Below are 22,417 nucleotides of genomic sequence, written 5' to 3' on the forward strand. Positions count from 1 at the left end.
AGAGCTAGCAGGGCAGAAATTTGACCAACTGACCTGAAAAAGGTGGCATCCTATGGCAGAGCCATGTTGAAAGTCACTGAGCTCTTCAGTACAACCCATTCTACTGCCAATGTTTGTCTATGGAGACTGCATGGCTGTATGTTTGATTTTATGCACCTGTTAGCAATGGATGTCGCTGAAATAGCCAAATCCACTCTTTAGAAATGCTGTCCAAATACTTTTGGCCATGTAGTGTATATCTCCTATCTGAAATCCAAATACTTTCATAACAGTTTCATTTACCATCATTTATTTGATGTTTGTTCAGAATGTGATTTCAACAGGGGACAGATTTGATCTGGTATGATTTGTGAGTGGTATAATTGACAGGTGAGGCAGCTGCAGGAGTTGCTTGCCAAGCAGGAGAGAGAGAACCTGCATCTGCAGAAAGAGAGGGAACTGATGGAGAGAGAGATGAATGTCTGTAAGGAGAAGGTATAAAGATTTATTCGACATTCATCACTCATATAATATTCACTTGTCATAGTATGTTATTTCTAGTTATATTTACTTGTCATATCTTGATATTTGCTAGTCATAGTATGATGTTTACTAGTAATTATATATTTATTTGTCGTGTATTGATATTTACTGGTCAACTAGTATGGTATTGACATAAAAATATCAGTTTGGACTGGTTGATTGACTCAATCAAACAATATTGATAAAGCTAATTTCTCGGTGCACTTTGCACAGTAATGGATATGTTACATTAAATACATAGAGCATAATTATCAAAACACAGCATATCTACAGAAAAACCTAACCTTTTATAAGTAAAATTGACATGACTTGACCTGTGTTTTCCTTCTTCCCCTCGGGGATGAATAAAGTATTCTGATTCTAATTGAAATCTTTGGTCAGATTCCTGCATATTCCTGTGTTATAAGGTGTGTGTGTGTGTGTGTGTGTGTGTGTGTGTGTGTGTGTGTGTGTGTGTGTGTGTGTGTGTGTGTGTGTGTGTGTGTGTGTGTGTGTGTGTGTGTGTGTGTGTGTGTGTGTGTTTCCGTTTCCAGCTGGAGTCCAAGCTTAGTGCTGTCGCTCTGAAGCAGCAGCGAACTGAAGAGGAAAACTCTCGACTGGTCTTGCAGACCAAGAAGAGAGACCAGCAGGTCAGCTCTGATCAGAAAGAACAGGATAGAGGCTCTTACTGTGGATGTTTGTCATGTGACTGATGTAGGAAGTGAAGGCGTCTTCTTCTACTGTCAGTCTCATCGTGGACTTCACTTTAATGTCTAAAGAATGAAAGTTATCTCTTTAGAACAAACAGCTACAGTTAATTTCAAACAGAAGGGTTGTGTTTTGCTAATTATGATTAATTAAATTTCTGTTTGTGTTTATGTGTGTTTGTGTGTATGACCTAACCTCTGACGTGCAGGTGGAGAAGCTAGAGGGGTCGCTGTGTTCTATGGACTCAGAGGTGGAGCAGCTTCGCACTCAGCTCCACGCTGTCATTCAGGAGAAGGACCATCACGCCCAGGAAGTGGCCAGCCAACAGAGGAACTTACAGGAAGCCCAGGAAAAGGTGGGAGTCAGTTTGCAAAATAATGATAGACACAATGATCCACCAATCACAGTTGACACCCCAATGAAGAAAAAAAATCAACAGAGAACAGCTGTGAAGGAATGAAGGATGGAAAATAGATGAGTAAATAAATATAATGCTGGAGAAGCTGTAAAACAGATTCATGTCATCCTTAGTGTATTTACCATATTAATCAGACACTGAAACTCGGATCTTTTAAAGTTTATATTTCAGGGTTCATAAAATCATGATAAACCTAGAAAAGTCAGTAAATTTAAGTTACAATTTCCAGGTCCTGGTAAAATTATTATTTTGGAAAACTTCGGACAAATCAAACCTGACCAATCAGCATCAATTTATTAAAGATTGAATGATCAATAAAAAAAAACAGTTAGTTGAACCCTTGCGGTGGTTCTTTAAAATGCCAGTTGTGTTAGTTCACCAGATGGTGCCAGTATGCTAACATATGACTCTGCTAGCTAGCTTTCATATCAGTAAGCTAGTTAGCGTGTCGATGCTTTCAAAAATTAGTGTCTTCAAATACACAAATACAAAATCTACTACTACTACTTTCAGATGCTCCTGTTAGGGGTCGCCACAGTGGATCATCTCTTTCCATCTCTTCCTGTCCTCTGCATCTTCCTCTGTCACACCAGCAACCTGCATGTCCTCCCTCACCACATCCATAAATCTCCTCTTTGGCCTTCCTCTTTTCCTCTTCCCTGGCAGCTCCATATTCAGCATCTTTCTCCCAATATACCCAGCATCTCTCCTCCGTACATGTCCAAACCATCTCAATCTTGCCTCTCTTGTTTTGTCTCCAAACCGTCCAACCTGAGCTGTCCCTCTAATATACTCGTTCTTAACTCTGTCCTTCGTAGTCACTCCCAATGAAAAGCTTAGCATCTTCAACTCTGCCACCTCCAGCTCTGCCTCCTGTCTTTTCGTCAGTGCCACTATCTCCAAACCATATAACATAGCTGGTCTCACAACCATCTTGTAAAATTTCCCTTTAACTCTTGCTGGTACCCTTCTGTTGCAAATCACTCCTGACACTATTCTCCTAATCTTCTCTTCTCTGCTCACCATTCATGGCCCATGAGTTTCTAGACTTCTTCTGCAATAAGGTTGATAAGATTATAAACAAAATTAGTTCTTCAACTCCAGCTACTCCTGCAGATCCTGTCTTACCAAGTTCATATTGATACAATGAGTTACTGATAACCCCTGTTATTACAGCTTTTGAGACTATCTCTCTTGATACTTAGACTAAGCTTGTGCAGCTTCTAAACCAACTACTTGCCTACTTGACCCCTTACCAGGAAAACTTTTTAAAGACCTCTGGCCTTTTCATTGAAAACCACTAGTGGTAAAGTGTATGAATTCGGATATTTATATATAGATGGTTGTTAATAGTATTCATATGAATATTAATATTCATATGAATATTCAAGATCCATGAAGCCAATGTCATCCATGGAATGTTTGGTGAGTTAATCTGTGAATCTGCTCCTCAGGTTGAGGAATTGGAGGCCAACATGAGGAGGCTGAACAGGGAGAAGGAGGCACAGAGCAGCGCTGCCCTGCAGGAGGACCGTCATAACCTTCACCTGCAGAGCCATGAGCTCCTACAGAAGGTCAGGAGTAGTTTATATGTATAGCCCATAATCACAAGGTAGTCCCAAAAGGCTTTACAAGCAGTACAATATATGACAATATACAACAATATATAGCACCCTCTGTCCTTGGACCCTTGACATGAATGAGGAAAAACTCCACAAGAAAAACCTGATCAGGGGAGAAAAAAGTAAAGAAACCTCAAGAAGAGCAGCAGAGGAGGGATCCCTCTTCCAGCACAGACAGGCATGCAATAGGCAGAAAATACACAAAAATAACAGAATTATAATGTTACAGCTTAAATTACACAGAACAAAGTAATGTACAATGCATATAGTTAATGCATACAATTTATCAGATTTAAATGTACTGGGTAATGAAATAGTAAGCAGAGTGCAAGGCAAATATAGTGAATATGTGTCCATCCAAAACAACATCAGGAACTCCAGACATACAGTCAAGAGCCAGCAGGACCCCGTGCCACTTTAAGTTCTGCTCAGTGGAGCCTTGCATAGAAAATAGTCTTCACTCACGCACAAGAGGAAGACTGGCACAGCATTCACACAGAGGGAGAAGAAGACGAGAGAAGAGATGAGAGTGATGCAGAATGAGTTACAGCTAAAACAAATGGTAAAAAAGCAATTATGAACGAGAACAGCGCAGATGACTTAAATCTCCAGGAGGGTGGGACTGTGACAAACGGAAAACAGGACACAGCACAAACAGGATCCTAGATCCAGAAGTCATCGGTTCAGAGAGAGGGAGAGAGAGAGAGAGACTTTTTTTTAACTTAAAAAAAGCAACTTCAATACAATGTCACAAATTCACAGCAGGTTTGAAACAAAGACTGATAGAAATGGACAGAAGTAACTATCTAAAAATATTATGAAACATTAATTCATCATCCATCACTGAACAAGTTACATCATTATAACACCACTAATTTACAAACACAACCATGCTATTCATTAGTTTATGAAATTTAAAATCAGTCAAAACTCTGGCTTTTATGAGAGAGGTGAACACAGGGACCATTTCTTCACACAGTTTCCCTTCTATCTTATTCTTCCTGGTGATATACAGTGCATCCAGAAAGTATTCACACCCCTTCACTTTCCCCACATTTTGTTATGTTACAGCCTTATTCCAAAATGGATTAAATTCTTTTTTTTTCTCATCAATCTACACACAATACCCCATAATGACAAAGTGAAAAAGGTTTAGTAGACATTTTTGCAAATGTATTAAAAATAAAAACTGGAATATTGCATGTACGTAAGTATTCACACCCTTTGCTATGACACTCAAAATTGAGCTCAGGTTCATCCTGTTTCCACTGGTCATCTTTGAGATGTTTCTACATCTTGATTGGAGTCCACCTGTAGTAAATTCAATTGATTGGACATGATTTGGAAAGGCACACACCTGTCTATATAAGGTCCCACTGTTGACAGTACATGTCAGAGCAGAAACCAAGCCATGAAGTCAAAGGAATTGTCTGTGGACCTCCGAGACAGGATTGTATCGAGGCGCAGATCTGGGAAAGAGTACAAAAAAGTTTCTACAGCTTTGAAGGTCCCGAAGAGCACAGTCGTCTCCATCATTCGTAAATGTAAGAAGTTTGGATCCACCAGGACTCTTCCTAGAGCTGGCCGCCCAGCCAAACTGAGCAATCGGGGGAGAAGGGCCTTGGTCAGGGAGGTGACCAAGAACCCGATGGTCACTCTGACAGAGCTCCAGCGTTCCTCTGTGATGGGAGAACCTTCCAGAAGGACAACCATCTCTGCAGCACTCCACCAATCAGGCCTTTATGGTAGAGTGGCCAGACGGAAGCCTCTGCTCAGTAAAAGGCACATGACAGCCTGCTTGGGGTTTGCCAGAAAGCACCTAAAGGACTCTCAGACCATGAGAAACAAGATTCTCTAGTCTGATGAAACCAAGATTGAACTCTTTGGCCTGAATGCCAAATGTCACATCTGGAGGAAACCAGGCACCTCTCATCACCTTGCTAATACCATCCCTACAGTGAAGCATGGTGGTGGCAGCATCATGCTGTGGGGATGTTTTTCAGCAGCAAGAACTGGGAGACTAGTCAGGATCGAAGGAAAGATGAATGGAGCAAAGTACAGAGAGATCCTTGATGTAATCCTGCTCCAGAGCGCTCAGGACCTCAGCCTGGGGCGAAGGTTTACCTTTCAACACGACAACGACCCTAAGCACACAGCCAAGACAACGAAGGAGTGGCTTTGGGACAAGTCTGTGATTGTCCTTGAGTGGCCCAGACTTGAACATCTCTGGAAAGACCTGAAAATAGCTGTGCAGCAACGCTCCCCATCTAACCTTACAGAGCTCGAGAGGATCTGCAGAGAAGAATGGGAGAAATATCCCAAATATATGTAGGTGTGTCAAGCTTGTAGCTTCATACCCAAGCAGACTTGAGGCTGTAATCGCTGCCAAGGGTGCCTCAACCAAGTACTGAGTAAAGGGTGTGATTATGTACATGCAATATTTCAGTTTTTTATTTTTAATAAATTTGCAAACATTTCTACAAAACCTTTTTCACTTTGTCATTATGGGATATTGTTTGTAGATTGATGAGAGAAAAAATTAATTTAATCCATTTTGGAATAAGGTTGTAACATAACAAAATGTGGGGAAAGTGAATACTTTCCGGATGCACTGTATGTCTATGTTCAATCTGACTTAAATCTAAATTCCAATCTTCTTAGGCTTTTGTTCTGGGTCCATCTCCTTCAGCCATCAATAGATTCGGCTTAGTCCAAATTGTGATACGCTATTGATCTCCTGGCTCTTACTCACTGTTTCTTGAGGAATTTGTCTCAAGTCTTGTTACTCATTCTGATGAGATTCTAATTCTTAGTGATTTCAATATTCATCTGAAGCATTATTGGCCTGTCCACTTCTGTGCTTCTACTACTGGACCTTAGTGCAGCCTTTGAAACCATTGATCACCGTATACTATTATATAAATTGTAATTTTGGTGTTTCCGGTTTACCTCTCTTTTGGATTAAGTGCTACTTATCTGGAAGAACACATTGTGTCTGCTATAATAATATTACATCAAAATTCTTTGCCGTTCAATATGGTGTACCTCAGGGCTCAGTTTCTTGGTCCTCTAATTTTCTCTCTTTATATTTCACCTCTCGGCCAAATTATATGCAGTTATGGAATAAATTTCCATTGCTATGCTGATGATACTCAGCTGTATGTGCCAATAAGAGCCGATGATCATACTCAATGAGTAAATTCACAGCAGCCAAGCAGGCTGCTGTGAAAAATTCAATGTCACTAAATTTTCTGCGTTTAAATTCAGATAAAACTGAGATGCTGATAGTTGGCCTTGCAGTACAATACGTACAGTAGACAGTTTTCAATAGATACTGTAACTTAGTCATAAAGGTGACTTTGCCTTGTAGGGCTGATAATCAACATCTCAGTTTTTCTGAATGAAGTAGTAAGAAGTTAGATTACACTCAACTTTCACTGCAGACAAGCATGCCTCTAAATGTCTTACATGAGTGATTGTCTGAACCAGACCACTACCTCCTCTTCCTCCTTCTCCTCTTCATTAGGAGCATTTGTTTTTTAGTCAAGTCTCTCACACCAGAAACTGGTTTGAATCTGTTCTGTGTAGATCAGTCTCTCTTCTCTGAATTTTACTCTTTTGTCTTGTTTACAAAACTTAACATGGCTTCATGCCTTTGTTCAAAAGCACTATTTCCCATTTTTCAAGTCTTAATTAAAAAGCCTTCCTGTTAAAGTGAATTTGAGTTGGAAAAATTGAGGATGTCAGGAAAATAACAGACGTTTTTGTTGATTTATCTTAGAAAAATGTACTTTCATGGCATTTCAATCTGTTGAATGAAAAAGGAATGAAATTAATGAAATGGGAAAGAAATGAATGAAAAAGGAAAAGAAACTCATCTGATGAGTAATGGATGTAAATGGAGTCTTTGACAGCAACCTTTTGATTAGTACATGTAGACAAAGTGGTGATATGAATACAGAGAATTACAAACGTCAGTCATCTGGACAGACTTTAAATGTTAAATGTACTTAAACACTGGCAACTCTTACCTTTAAGATAAACCAGATTAAATGTAAAGGGTGACCGTAAATCATTACCATCATCGTTGTACCACCAGTCACTCATATCCTCATGTTGCTGTCGTCTCTTAGACACTTGATGTGAACGCTTTGTGTTGTTCAGATGTCTGAGATGGAGAATCTGAACCAGCAGATGGAGAACCTGACAACCAAACAGTACCAAATGGAGACAGACAGAAACCGGCTGGAGGAACAGGTCAGTTAATCCTGATGGAATACTGCTCACATGCAAACCAGTCATCTCAAAGAATGAGTGATGGATTGAAGGACGAACGGATGGATAAATGGTGGAAGATGGATGGTTGGTGGATGGATAGATAGATAGATGGTCAGAAGGATGATAGATGACAAATGGATGTACCAATAGATGGAAAGATAGGATAAATGGAAAGATGGATAGATAGAAGGATGGATGGATTTAAATACTTGTTCTGGTGTTTGTTCATAAATCCTAAGGCAGGTTTTCCGCTGCCATCAGTCCTCCTCTTTCTCTCCTCTCTCTCACTCTCTATTCTTTCTCTCTCTCTCTCTCTCTCTCTCTCTCTCTCTCTCTCTCTCTGTCTCTGTCTCTTATCTCTCTCTTTGCTAAAGTTGTTTTCTCTCTCAGGCTCAGAAAGCGGAATCGGCGCTGAAACTGGTCCAGGCCCGGCACAGCCGTGTGCTAGAAGAGGTCAGGGAGCAGGCAGTGGTCGGGTCCAGGGAGCAGCGGGAGGTCCTGCTGGCACGGCTTGAGGAGGAGCAGAAGAGGAGCCGACAGCTGGAGGAAAACCTGCAGCTCCAAACCCAGACGGCTGGCACACAACTGAGCCTGCAGCAGGTACCGACCTGCAGACAATGACTCCCCATGACTACCCCATCTTTATTAGAATATTCATTAACTAATCTTTCACCTCCAAACATGAATATTACTGACAGCTCTATATCATATTTATACCTGGACCTAAATCAGTATAAGCAGTCTTTTACTGGTAAACATTGGGAGCTGACCAGTACAACCACTGTCACTGTGCATCTCCACTGAAGAACACAGGAGTGCAGTTGAATGTTAGTGGTGTGTTAGAGCAGTGTTATGTTAACACTGATTAAAAACACTGCCTCTGTGTGTGTGTGTGTGTGTGTGTGTGTGTGTGTGTGTGTGTGTGTGTGTGTGTGTGTGTGTGTGTGTGTGTGTGTGTGTGTGTGTGTGTGCATGCACACATGTAGGAGCAATATGAGAAGGTGCTGGTCAGTTTGCAGCACAGGGTGGAAGAGGTAGAGACTAAACTGCAGGCTGTCCGTCTGGTGCTGCAGGAGAAAATCCAACAACTCAAAGAACAGGTCAGTCAAACAACCAGTCAATCAACCAGTTAACCTACCAGTCAACCAGTCTGACAGTTAATTAACCAATTAGTGAGATTATCAACCAGCAACTCAGTTCTTTTCCCTGATGACTTGCTGAATTGAGGTTGATGTTGATCATCACTTCTCTTTCTCTGTTTTAGTACCACTGACGTTATCATGACCACCATCCCCCATTAACACAATGTTACCATGACTACACCATCACAGTTAATATATTGTTACCGTACAGAATTGAATTAACGTATTGTTACTATGACAAGAGTATTCATTTTTTAAAAAGGTCTAGTTTGATGGTTTTCTATTGATGGAAATAGACGAAACAAGGTACTCCACTAATCCAGTAAAACATTTTTAACTCTATGAAGGAACTTGGGGAGATAATAGATGATGATGGTGATGAAGATGATAACTTGTCAAAAGCCTGTTGCCCATGTATATGACTTCCTCTCCCCTTTAACCCTTCTGTCTCTTCCTGTGCAGCTTTCTAAAAACACCAAGTCCAACATGTTGGTGAAGGAGCTCTATATGGAGAACTCACAGCTGGTGAAGGCACTGCAGGTCACTGAGCAGCGGCAGAAAACGGCAGAGAAAAAGAACTTGCAGCTGGAGGAGAAGATCATGGCCCTCAACAAACTGCTGCGGGAGATTGTCCCCACATCGCTCGTCACGTAGACATCCTGTTTCACAAATTCACCTGAAAAACACCGAGTGACCTCTAACCTTTCTCTTGTCCTGTGGATGCCATCACATCATGGAAGGATAGATGGATGGATGGATGGATGATGGTTATACTCTGAAAGATGAACTGGGACACAGGTGTCAGTCTGGAATTTGACAGATCCTCATCTGTTTTAAAGATTAAACCAGTTGTGAAATCCAAACAGTTGAAGGTTAATTCTGAGGTTTATTAGACTGAAAATGGCCGAAAAATACTTTTGTTATGAATGTTTTGTTGAACAAGCTTCAAGAAAACTCAAAAGGCAATCCACTTTATTCTGAAATTGATGCAAAGATCTGGTCACACAGAAATCTGCATGTAAATGAAGGCAACTGGCTCACAGATTTTAGCCATGAAGGTGTTAACTCTTACTTTTGATTTTATGTGAATAAAATGTTTATTTTTCGTATTTTTCAGATGAAGACATTTTATTTTAATGAAGGTGAAATTTGTCTTTATTGCACTCAGTGCAGATAAACACAACAGATGCTGCTTCCTCTTCTGTTTGGTTTTTGTAATTCAGCTTCCTTTAAAGGGGAATGCCGCCCAAACTTACATTCACATTCTGAAATTTTCTATAAAAATATTTTTTTCTGTCTCATGACTAATGACCTCTGAAGAACAATGTCACCACATCAAATTGAAATTGAAGAAAATTTTACTTTGGTTTTGATGCGTCAAACCTCAAATTTGACCCATTTGATAAAACAGGAATTGTTTTCTACCAGAAATTCCAGTGACCATTCATCTGAGAATCCATCTGTCATAAATTCACCTACGAATGACTTGAATCTGACAAGATTCGAGAATTTCAAGAGAACTTTTGCAGAATAATGAGGTACAAGACTGTGAAAAAGTATTTGTCGCCTTCCTGATTTCCTCTTATTTTTGCATATTTGTCACACTGGTTTCAGATCTTCCTAGAAAATGTAATATGACAAGGAGAACCCAAGTAAACACAAAATAGTTTTTAAATGACCATTTCATTTATTGAGGGAAAAAAGTCAGCCAACACCAATATCACCCATGTGAAAAATGAATTGCCCCCCTTAACTTAATTGGTTGTGCCACCTTTAACAGCAACTGCAACCAAATGCTTCCGATATTTGGAGATCAATCTCTCACATAGTTGTCAAGGCATTTTGGCCCACTCTTTGCAGAATTGCTGTGATTCAGTGACAATGGAGGGTTTTCAAACATGAACTGCTCATTTAAGGTCTTGCCACAGCCTCTCGATGGGGTTCAAGTCAGGGCTTTGACTAGGTAACTCCAAAACCTTCATTTTGTTTCTTTTGACTATCCCAAGATAGACTTATTCTTGTGGTTTGGATCGTTGTCCTGCTGCATAACCTAATTATGCTTCAGCTTCAGATCATGGACTGATGACCTGACATTCTCCTTCAGAAATTTCTGGTAGAGAGCAGAATTCATGGTTCCTTCAATGATGGCAAGTCTTCCAGACCCTGAGGCAGCAAAGCATCCCCACACCATCACACTACCTCCACCATGTTTGAATGTTGGTATGATGTTCTTATTTTGAAATACTGTTTGCTTTAAGCCAGACATTTATCATCTATCAACCGGTTTACTATTACTGTGCCCTGCGAGGACTACAACAAATTACTACTAACCTCAAGGATGATATCCAACAGAGAAAAGTAAGGTAATATTATCTATGCAAGCATCTAAAGTTCCATGCAACTCTTATGGTTACTTTGACCTAACCGTTGCGCATCAGCAATAAACTGTTTTTGCCATTAAAAATTATAATTTTTTCCTGGTGTTGGCCCACCTGAAGGAAATCACAGGCTCCCTGCTCAACCCCCTGCAGTTTGCCTACCGAGCAAACAGGTCAGTGGAGGATGCAGTCAACATGGGCTTGCACTACATCTTCCAACACCTCGACTCCCCAGGGACATACACAAGGGTCCTGTCTGAGGACTTAAGCTCAGCATTCAACATCATTGTCCCAGATATCCTCCACTCCAAACTCACCCAGCTCACTGTACCAGCCCCCATCTCCCAGTGGATTAAAAACTTCCTGACAGACAGGAGGCAGCTGGTGAGGCTGGGGAAAATAACATCCAGCACCCGGACAATCGGCACTGGCACCCCCCTGCGATGTGTCCTCTCCCCTGTACTCTTCCCTCTCTATTCAATTGACTGCACCTCGGGTGACTCGTCTGTTAAACTCATAAAGTTTGCAGACGACACAACCATCATTGGCCTGATCATGCACTTAACAGTGCAGATGTTTTTGCTCTCCGCTTTGCCCTCTGACTTTCCAAGTTTTCCTACTTTTTTTGTCACATTTTGCTACTTCTCCATGAGCAGCACTGAACAACTACATTATTTGTAAAAGTAACCACGGTTTTCACAGTTTTCAGAGGTCATCTCTGAAGAGAAGAGACTGTCTGTCCACAGCACTGAGGCTGAAACATGAGTCCCGCTGCCCTTGGGAACTAGACTGGCTTTTCTTTATGGAGATTGTTTTAACTTCTGGTCGTGGAGTGTGAGGAATTGATGTGGATAAATCATGTTTGAGGTACTGGAATATATAGACTGAGGCTTCAAAAAACATCTGATGGAAAGCTGTCTGAAGGTAGTGACATTCACTTAGGGGTAACGACTCATTGACAAATGAAATAATGAATAATGTCAATTAAATGTCAGGAAACGACTTGATAGAATCAAGTTGAAGTAAGTTGTGACTACAGTAAGAGACTACTACTACTTTCGGCTGCTCCCGTTAGGGGTCGCCACAGCGGATCATCCGTTTCCATTTCTTCCTGTCTTCTGCGTCTTCCTCTGTCACACCAGCCACCTCCATGTCTTCCCTCACCACATCCATAAACCTCCTCTTTGGCCTTCCTCTTCTCCTCTTCCCTGGCAGCTCCATATTCAGCATCCTTCTCCCAATATACTCAGCATCTCTCCTCCACACATGTCCAAGCCATCTCAATCTTGCCTCTCTTGCTTTGTCTCCAAACCGTCCAACCTGAGCGGTCCCTCTAATATAATCGTTCCTAATCCTGTCCTTCTTCGTTACTCCCAGTGAAAATCTTAGCATCTTCAACTCTTGCCACCTCCAGCTCCGCCTCCTGTCTTTTCGTCAGTGCCACTGTCTCCAAACCATATAACATAGCTGGTCTCACAACCATCTTGTAAACTTTCCCTTTAACTCTTGCTGATACCCTTCTGTCGCAAATCACTCCTGACACACTTCTCCACCCACTCCAACCTGCCTGCACTCTCTTTTTCACCTCTCTACTGCACTCCCCGTTACTTTGGACAGTTGACCCCAAGTATTTAAACTCAAATGCCTTTGTCACCTCCACTCCTTGCATCCTGACCATTCCACTGTCCTCTCTCTCATTCACGCATAGGTATTCCGTCTTGCTCCTACTGACTTTCATTCCTCTTCTCTCCAGTGCATACCTCCACCTCTCCAGGCTCTCCTCAACCTGCACCCTACTCTTGCTACAGATCACTATGTCATCCGCGAACATCATCGTCCATGGAGACTCCTGCCTGATCTTGTCCGTCAACCTGTCCATCACCATTGCAAACAAGAAAGGGCTAAGAGCCGATCCTTGATGTAATCCCACCTCCACCTTGAACCCATCTGTCATTCCAACCGCACACCTCACCATTGTCACACTTCCCTCATACGTATCCTGCACCACTCCTACATACTTCTCTGCAACTCCTGACTTCCTCATACAATACCACACCTCCTCTCTCGGCACTCTGTCATAAGCTTTCTCTAAATCTACAAAGACACAATGCAACTCTTTCTGGCCTTCTCTATACTTCTCAATCAACATTCTCAAAGCAAACATCGCATCTGTGGTGCTCTTTCGTGGCATGAAACCATACTGCTGCTCGCTGATCGTCACCTCTCCTCTTAACCTAGCTTCTATTACTCTTTCCCAAATCTTCATGCTGTGGCTGATCAACTTTATACCTCTGTAGTTGTTACAGTTCTGCACATCGCCCTTGTTCTTGAAAATCGGTACCAGTATGCTTCTTCTCCACTCCTCAGGCATCCTCCTGAAATAACAGCAAACAATGATCCTATTTAGTGTATATTGTGACAGTACAATAGGAGAGACCTGAAAGCACGGGGCCGTGCCTATAGTCCCCGGGTCCTATATTCCCCGGGTCCTATGTTCCCCAATCGGGGAACGAAGGACCCTTTCGGAAAAAAAAGGGTCCCATATTCCCCGTTTTCCCCTAAAAAGGTCCTACAAACCCGGTTGCAATAGACACCGGGAACATAGAACCCTCATTTGGAAAAAGGGTCCTATATTCCCCGCTGTTTCCAGGGGAACATAGGACCTTTTTCCAAATAAAGGGTCCTATATTCCCCGCCATTGCCAATCGAGGAACAAACCGGGGAACTTAGAACCCTTTTTGCAAATTATTTCCTTAACGGGTCCAAAATAATAAAAACTGGGGTCATGGCTGAGTTGTAGGCTACGACAATCTATTCCTCCACTGATTAAATTAGGCCGTATTACCATTGTTGGCTGTTGTATATCGCAGGCCACCTTGAGTGCGTATCCAAATTCGGCCTAGAGGAGGCTGTAATTTGCTTTATTGTTATTTCTTACCAATATTTACTGCAGTAGGCCTAGTTAGTTGGCTCTCCGGCTCAGCATGGACAGTCGGCAATCAACACAAGTTTGTCTTGCAGTAGGCCCGCCTACCAGTATAACCTAGGCATTTCCACCTTCGCTCAAAGTTCAATTTGCACAGCACTGGACACTTCAGCCACTTTCTTGTTACTTTGCAGTTCGTTTTCCATATTAAATCACTTGGCAGACTTTCTTTCAAAAAGACTTTAATGATGAACTTTTTAGGCAGAGAACTTAGACCAGGACTTGGAATTTAGGACCAGCACAATGTATCCATCAACGGGGGCCGCCTACCTTACACAATAGGCTAATTGCCTAATAATAATAATATGTGCTTCTCAAAAAACTAAAGGCTTGTGGAGGTGCTAAACCAAAAACATGAATCAAAGACGAACATCAAAGGATGTAAGGTAACACTCACCAAATGGTAAAAAAATAACAGAGGCAGTCCTCTATTTCACCGTTTTATTGTTTGGCATCAGTCATTAAGGTTTCTGAAGAAGACCACCCGGCCAAGTTAATGACTGATGCCAAACAATGAAATGGTAAAATAGAGAATTGTGTCTTTTTTTTCATTTGATGAGCGCTACCTTACATCCTTTGATGTTCTTCTTTAATAATAATAATGATAATAGTAATAGTAATAATATCAATAATAATAATAATAAATAATAATAACAACAGCCTAATAATAATAATAATAGTGATAATAATAGTGATAATAATAATAATAATAATAGTAGCCTAATTATAAAAGAGGCCTAATAACAAATAACGTTTACAGGCATAATACTATCAATAGTAACACTGATAATAGGCTATTAATAACAAAATGCTTCTAGTAAAAGCTTGGCTGAAAAAGGGTTGGTCTATGGCAGAAGCCCCCCAGAAAAGGCATGGTCTAAAACAAAAATCTCCAAGGCCTAACTAGCCTAACGTTAAAGCTTTTTTCTTCTTCAAAAAAGCAAAATGAGTAGTCCTAGTCCATTAGGCTACTCAACAAAGAGGGGCTAAAACCTCTACTCAGCCTATCTGAAAATGTGGTGGCGAAGTTCTCATGTACCAACACTTTGCCCCCTCGATCACCATCCATAACTATCGCCATTGTTTGTCTTCTTGTAGGCTAGTAAGCACATGACAGTGAGTCCACGAGTTATCACCGATAACAACCGATTGTTGCAAATTGTTGCAAGTTGGCGGGCGGTTTAGACGTTGGTGAATTTTGATCATGTGGTTTAGAACGCCAGGAAACTTGCGTGCAGATGACCACACATCCACGACAAGTTTTAAATATTTCCAAACTCGAAATCATGTGTGCATTTGGCTATTTATAAATTATTTTTCGAGCAATATGTGTTTTGTGATTCAGCTTTAGCGTTGTTGATTAGCCTTTCATTCATATTTTGTCAAATAGGCGTATTCATTAGCCTAGGCCTATGTCCCGTTATTTCTGTAGTGTAACGGGGGCAGTCCTATGCTGTTCTATGCTGGTCAGCCTGCTGCATGCCCGTCACTCTCATCAGTAGCTCTGCGTTGTGTTCTAGTTGTGTGGGGCCCCAGGTGTTGTGGGGGGCCCTCAGTCTCTCATCATCATCATCATGATCAAGGAAGGAGCGGGGACACACAGGACTCTATTTGGCCCACCTTGCCATTTATTTTGGATTCAAACCCTTCGACAACCGTCCAGTCCTCCAGCGGGAGCGGTGTTTCTTACGGACGTGGGGGTCGAAGTTCAACCACTGCCCGGACTCCACTCGTGTGCGTTGGAAGGAGAAACCGTCCACGGGACTCCGATGTGAGAAAGGATAAACAAGTATTTTATCCCACAGCTTGCAGTATCTTCTTACAGGGATACTCAAGGTTACGTTCTCCTCAACCAGCAAAACTGTCCCACGGTAAGAAACACGTGTGGCTCGGCTCGATTGCTGCTTGAGACTCCTCCCACAAAACAAAAATGGCCTCTCCCGCGTTCCGTCTTCCGTGTACCCATAAGACCTCTCTCTTAAAGCGACAGTACACGTATATGACGGTCGTTGTAAAACACATAAAGGTAAATAATGACATAAAATAAAATGTAGTAAACACAAATAACAGCACACAGACAGGATTTGGTGATATTTCATACTCAAACAAAATAAAATAAAAACATTAATTTTAACCTGGTTACATTCACCCCTCCTGAAATTCACCAACATCCTGACAGCAGGATAAAAAGAGAAAGAGGAAAGGAAAAGCCCATCACTGACTACTGGCACAAGTGAAAAGAAGGACCTAGTCCTCCAGTCAACTTAGGAGCTACCTCGGTTACGAGGTCCAGAAAATAATGAGGTTGATCAAGTCTCAGAATTCCCTTAGATCAATGTGACGCCTGATACGCCACACCATGCACTTGGCCCAAAACAACCCTGTCTGATAGACACCTAATAACTCACATTAAACTAGTTTGAATGACTCCAACCTCCATCAAAGTTCAAACCCTCACACTCCGTAGAAATGGCATCTGAGCCATAGATTCTATTAACCTGTTCACTGACCTCACCACCCTCCCTGTGCGTGTCCTAACCCGACCATCGCTCTCTACTTGTGTGCGTGAGACAGTGCGAGCTGCAACATCTGTATCGAGTGAGGGTGGTGCCCCTGTGTGCGAATCAGTGTGAGATATAACACCTACATCGAGTGAGTGTGATGCCTCTATGTGTGGTGCATGTGTGTTGTGTGGTGCGTGTGTGTTGGGTGGAGTCTGAGCAGTGGCCCCCACAGGACTGACTACCAGACTAGACGGAATGAACTCTTCCGCTTCTGCCCACTCAGATCTAGGTGAGTCTCCGCGTGATGAGACTGCTAGCCCCACTGCATCCCCTGAGACCGTCAGGCCATCTGCACTGTCCTCCTCATTGGACCCTGCGCAGTCAAGCAACTGACTGGTTGTACTGGACTCCTCACCCTGATCTAACTCAGGAAGGGGCAAGAAGTTGACCTCCAACAAACGGTTCCTGTGCACCACCCTGGTGTGCCCCTCTGCATCCTGAATCTTGTAGACGTGGATATTGGGGTTGACACCGACAACCGTGTACACTCCGTTCTCCCATTTGTCAGCCAACTTTCTCTTCCCTCGCTCACTCTGGTTCGCAACCAAAACACGATCCCCGACAGACAGGACAGTGCCCTTGGCATGTCTGTTGTACTGTCGCGCCTGATGCTGCTGCTCAGCCGTGGAGTGCTTCTGAGCGATCTCCATTGCACTCCTTAGACAGGAAAGCAGAGACTGAGCATAAGAGTCATAATCAACAACGTGAGGGTCATGCAAAACCTGCCTGAACATAACATCCACCGGCAGTCTTGGGACACGCCCATACATCAGGAAGAAAGGCGCGTAACCCGTGGTCTCGTGAACAGTGGCATTGTACGCGAGCGTCAGAGAATGGATCTGCTGAGGCCACTGTTGCTTCTGCTGAAGCGGAAGGGAACGGAGCATATTCCCCATCGTGCGATTAAACCGCTCTGTCCCGCCATTACCCATAGGATGGTAGGCCGTCGTGTGGGACTTCGCTACACCCGCCAACCTGAGAAGCTCTGCAATCAGGTTGCTCTCAAAGTTTGTGCCCTGGTCAGAATGTATTCTCTCCGGAAACCCGTAAACACAGAATACATGATCCCAGAGTTCCTTGGCGACCTGCTTCGCTGTCTGATTGGCGCAGGGGAACGCGTGAGCAAGCTTAGTGAAGTGGTCAGTAACCACTAGGACATCGACCGACCGCTGCTTACTGTCCTCAGCGGACCAGAAATCCATACACACAAGCTGCATCGGTGCGGAGGTTTTAATGCTCTCCAGGGGCGCGCAAGCAGCTGGCTCTGGGGTCTTCCCAAACACACATCTCCGACAGCATCTGACATATGCTCTGATATCCCTCTCCATGTCAGGCCAATAAAAACGCTGCCTTGCAAGAGAGAGAGTACGGTCCTGGCCCTGATGACCAGCGTGATCGTGGATGCCAGACAGTGCCTTGTCTTTCAGACTCAGAGGTAAAACATACTGAGACCTCCTCTGCTTGGACACTGGGTCCTTTGTCACCCTGTACAAGACACCATCATTGACTTCCAACTTCTCCCACTGTTTCAGCAGCCTGAGGACCTTCTGGTCAGCACCATGCCTCTCACGTCTCGATGGCCGCTTCCGAACAGCGACAAAGGGCAACACCTTGGAGATGCAGGGGTCCTGCTCCTGACTCAACCTGAGCTCCTCGGTGGATAACATTGGCAGTGTATCCTGACCACCCGACAGATGCTGAACGTGCTGGACCAAACTGAGTGCTGTGAATACTGATGCATCAGGCCAGTCACATTTGGCTTGACAAAAAGCCCTGACCTCAGCTGCATCACAAGCAAACCCAGATCGCGCACTACTCACTGTTTGGGACTGGCAACTGAGTCTGAAAACATCCTGCACAGAGTCCCTCTCAACCCCGTCGGCTTCCTGAACAAGGGCCGGGTAGGGCTCCCTAAGTAGCCTCTGACTGACGGGCTTGGAAAAAGGGTCGCGACTCAAGGCATCCGCCACCACGTTTTTCTTCCCTGGCAGGTGTTTGAGATCGAAAGTGTAAGACGCCAACTTAGACACCCAGCGGATCTCACACGCGTCAAGCTTCGGCTTCGTTAGGAGATAAGTCAGCGGATTATTATCTGTCCAAACGGTGAAGCTTTGACCCTTCAGCCAGTGGCTGAACTTTTAACAAACACTCCACTTCAGCGCCATGAACTCCAGTCTATGAGCTGGATACTTCCACTGTGAGGCACTGAGGGACTTGCTTGCAAAACCAACAGGTCTGGCCTTGGACTCTCCTCGGGGCACTTGAGACAGCACCGCGCCGAGTCCGTCCAAAGACGCATCGACCGACAAAATGAAAGGCACCTCAAAGTCTGGATGGGCAAGCACCTCACACTCCAGTAACATCGTCTTCAACAGATCAAATGCTTCCCCACATTCCACCGTCCAGTCTGCGGAGGTAAGCTTACGGAAGCTGCCATGGGGCTTCTTATCCTTAGCTGACCTCCCCCTCCTCTTTTGTCCAGCTGTAAGGGCGAACAGGGGCTTAGCCACGGAGGAGCAGTTCGGGAGGAAATGCTGGTAGTAAAATACCATACCAAGGAAAGATTTGATCCTACGAACAGAAGGCGTGCACCCATCACCTTCCATGAGATCCTGCACTGTCATGTTGGAGATGACCTCTACTTTGGAGGGATCGACAGACACACCTCCGCCATCAACCACGTGGCCCAAAAACCGCACCCGCTTCTGCAGCAGATGACACTTTTTCGGAGCCAGTTTCAAGTTGTTCTCCCTCAACCTCTGAAACACAGTGCGGAGCCTCGACAGAGCCTCAACCTCTGACGGCGCGAAGACAAGAAGATCATCAAGATAGCACAAAAGCTTCGTGAAGTTCAGATCCCCAAAGATCCCAATCATCATTCTCATGAAGGCTGCAGGGCTATTACAAAGGCCCTGTGGCATGCGATTGTATTCATGCAACCCGAGTCGTGAAAGCAGTGTACTTCTTGTCATCTTCATGCATTGGGATGTTGAAGAAGCCAGAGGTGAGGTCCATCGTACTAAAGAGGCAGTTACCACCCAGCGCGGCAAGACAGTCCGACTGGTGTGGCAAGGGATGAGCGTCTTTCAAGGTCCGAGCATTCAGCCATCTGAAATCAGTGCAGATCCGAAGCCCGCCATCCTTCTTCCACACCATAACCAGCGGTGAAGCGTATGCACTCGAGGACTTCCGGATAATCCCTTTCTCCTCCATATCAGTGAGAACCTGTCTCAACTTCTGATAGTGGGCTGGGGGAACCCTCCTGTAGGGCAAGCGAAAGGGGTGCTCATCCACCAGATGGATGCGATGTGTGTATCCTTTGACCTCGCCACAGTCCAGAGAGTCCCTGGAGAAGATGTCATGGTACTCGGTGAGCAGCTGAGTGAGCTGGGACTTGCATGCCTCACTAACCTGACAGGAGCTGAGGTCAATGTCACTGAGTCCGAGCTCTGACAAACTCCTAGCCGGCTGGACAGGGGGACAGGCACTATCTGTGGCGTTGGACTCATGCCTCCCTGCAACTGATTGCAGTCCCTGGAAAACATTAAAGTCCTCAATCGCCAAGCATGGAAACACATCAGCCAACTTGCAGTTCCTTTTCAGTGTGATGGCTTTGTCAGATGGATTGACAACAGTCATGGGTACCCACCTATCACCCCAGAGCGGTGTGACAAGTCGACCTACGAGGACACTGCGTGGCATGGCCTTGGAGTCTGTCGGCTCCACAACAACAGTGCTTCCAGCTGACATAGGCACCTTAGCAGGAAGTCTGCCCCAGACTAAGTGCTCGTGCCTCGGTAAGAGTGTCACGGCCTGGGTGAGCTTAACAGTACCTATCTTCTCAGGAACTGCACCACCCCTCCAGCCTTCTACATTCGTGAACATGGACAAGAACTGTTCAACGTCAGGACTAGACGGATGTTCCTGTCTGGACGCGATGTCCCAGTACTCAGTACCACTCTTGAGTACATGGGCCACATGTTTAATGACGTTTGTGCCGACTATCAGATCATCATGCTGACCGGGCACGACCAGAGTGGGTATGACAAAGGAAACACCATAAAGCTGCATGTTGAGGTCATAAAAACCATCAGGCCTAGTCTCCAGACCACCGCAGCCAATCAAGACAATGTTCTCTTCAGGCTGCTGCTTCTCAGGTAAAACACCCCCAGAGCGGAGCTTCTCTACTGCATTTTCACTGATACTGCATGACATAGAGCCAGTATCCAACATGCCATTAAGCTGCACACTCTGGTTGACAAGAACAGGAGCATAGAACAAGTCACTGAAAGCCTGAATCCTCTGTGTCGCCTGAATGACCATACGCGAACCCTGAGGTGCTTTGGCACACTTGTCTTCATACAAGTGAGCCAGGTCGGAGACATCAGTGAGGGATACATCTACATTACCCACACCATCCCTCTCTAGGTGTGGGTTTAGTAGTTTAACGGACGAGACTGATGACCAGCTCTTCCACCAGGCTGAGAACGGAGCTGGTTGGGCGGCTGAGGGTGAGGACAGTCCCTCTTCCAATGACCAGGAGACAAACAGTTTATACATCGGTTCTCCCGGCTGCAGTGGGAAAATGTGGAGTGATCCGGAGACTTACAAATCCTGCACAACCTCTGTGGTGTGTCTGGCACCCGCCCTACGGCGTTAGCTGGCGGTTGAGTCAGCGTCGGTGTCCGGACTGCAGCGCTAACTGGAACCTGAGTCTGCATTGTGACCAAACGGTCTAGCAAGCTCACCAAACTCCTCATATAGTCATCACCGCCAGAGACAGGTGCGGGAGACGGTGCGGGAGACGGTGTAGGAGACCTTGCACAAAATGGTATAGGAGATGACGCATGAGCCGGGACGGGAGATGGCACCACCGACACGGTCGTGTTCAAGTCGGGAGCCATGTCGACTACAGGGACATGAACCTGTGAATGGAACCTACGCTCTACCGCGCCTGCTTCACGTTGTCCACCTGCAGCAACACGGGACTTCCTCTCCAGCATGTGCTCATCAAGCCTCTCCTGGATCTCGCTAGCAGACCATTTCCCTGCGGACTTGAACTTAAAAACATTGGCAAGAGACTGATCTGGACAGTGTTTGATAAACATCATGCTTACCTCGTGGCTTGGCTCTTCAATACTACGGCCCTGCCACTTCAAGCATTCGTCAGCCACCTCCACTGTCTTATTAAGCCTAATCCAATACTCCATAGCGTCCTCACCTGGCTTGGGCAGCGTACTGTAAAAGTCCGCCAGGGGCATACTCGAGTATGTGAAGTCACTAAAGTGTTGCTTCAGTACATCAAAAATAATGTGGGGGTTCGTTATGTGGTCGACAGATGTGTTGCGCAGCTTTATCCTCACCACGTCCCCTGCTTTCCCCATAAGCTTAGCTAGAATCTCATGTGACTGCTCACTAACTGGAATGGCTCGCTTCCTCAAATACAAAGTCATAAGGCTCTCCCACTCATGAACTGTAAACTTATCAGAGCTATCGCCCCTGAAAATAGGAGGCTCCCTAGCGTCTGTTTGCATTACTACTCTAACACTAGGAGCTGTCTCCAAACGCTGTTCAGCAGACCTAGCACTGTCTGTGTGTGTGTTTCTAAGCACTTGTGTTTCCTGCAGCTTAGCAGTGATTGACTCTCCTATCTTCTCTGCTAACCGAGTAATGAGCATGGCTAACTCGCCCACTGGCTGCTCGCTGTTACCTAGCACAGCCCCTTCGCTGATACCTGGCCTGGCCCGTTCTACGTAGCGTGTGGAGGTGAACTGAGGAGTGCCAAATGTGGTCGGGTCTCTAGGTCCTGGTGCTCTGGTG

The 22,417-nt window shown here is 44.5% G+C and overlaps 1 protein-coding gene across 1 annotated transcript in view; it reads left to right on the top strand.

The window, feature by feature from the left end:
* Positions 1 to 10,140, top strand: part of LOC130122487 (ninein-like protein) — a 12,939-nt gene extending 2,799 nt beyond the window's left edge. Inside the window, exons 2-9 of the mRNA XM_056291420.1 lie at positions 370 to 474; positions 1,056 to 1,151; positions 1,418 to 1,564; positions 3,082 to 3,201; positions 7,414 to 7,506; positions 7,918 to 8,127; positions 8,514 to 8,627; positions 9,132 to 10,140. Coding sequence (XP_056147395.1) covers positions 370 to 474; positions 1,056 to 1,151; positions 1,418 to 1,564; positions 3,082 to 3,201; positions 7,414 to 7,506; positions 7,918 to 8,127; positions 8,514 to 8,627; positions 9,132 to 9,323 — 1,077 coding nt within the window. The 3' untranslated portion in view covers positions 9,324 to 10,140. The remainder of the gene's footprint in view (positions 1 to 369; positions 475 to 1,055; positions 1,152 to 1,417; positions 1,565 to 3,081; positions 3,202 to 7,413; positions 7,507 to 7,917; positions 8,128 to 8,513; positions 8,628 to 9,131) is intronic.
* Positions 10,141 to 22,417: the final 12,277 nt, after the last annotated feature.

This window comes from Lampris incognitus, chromosome 13, assembly GCF_029633865.1.
Source record: "Lampris incognitus isolate fLamInc1 chromosome 13, fLamInc1.hap2, whole genome shotgun sequence".
NCBI lineage: Eukaryota > Metazoa > Chordata > Actinopteri > Lampriformes > Lampridae > Lampris > Lampris incognitus.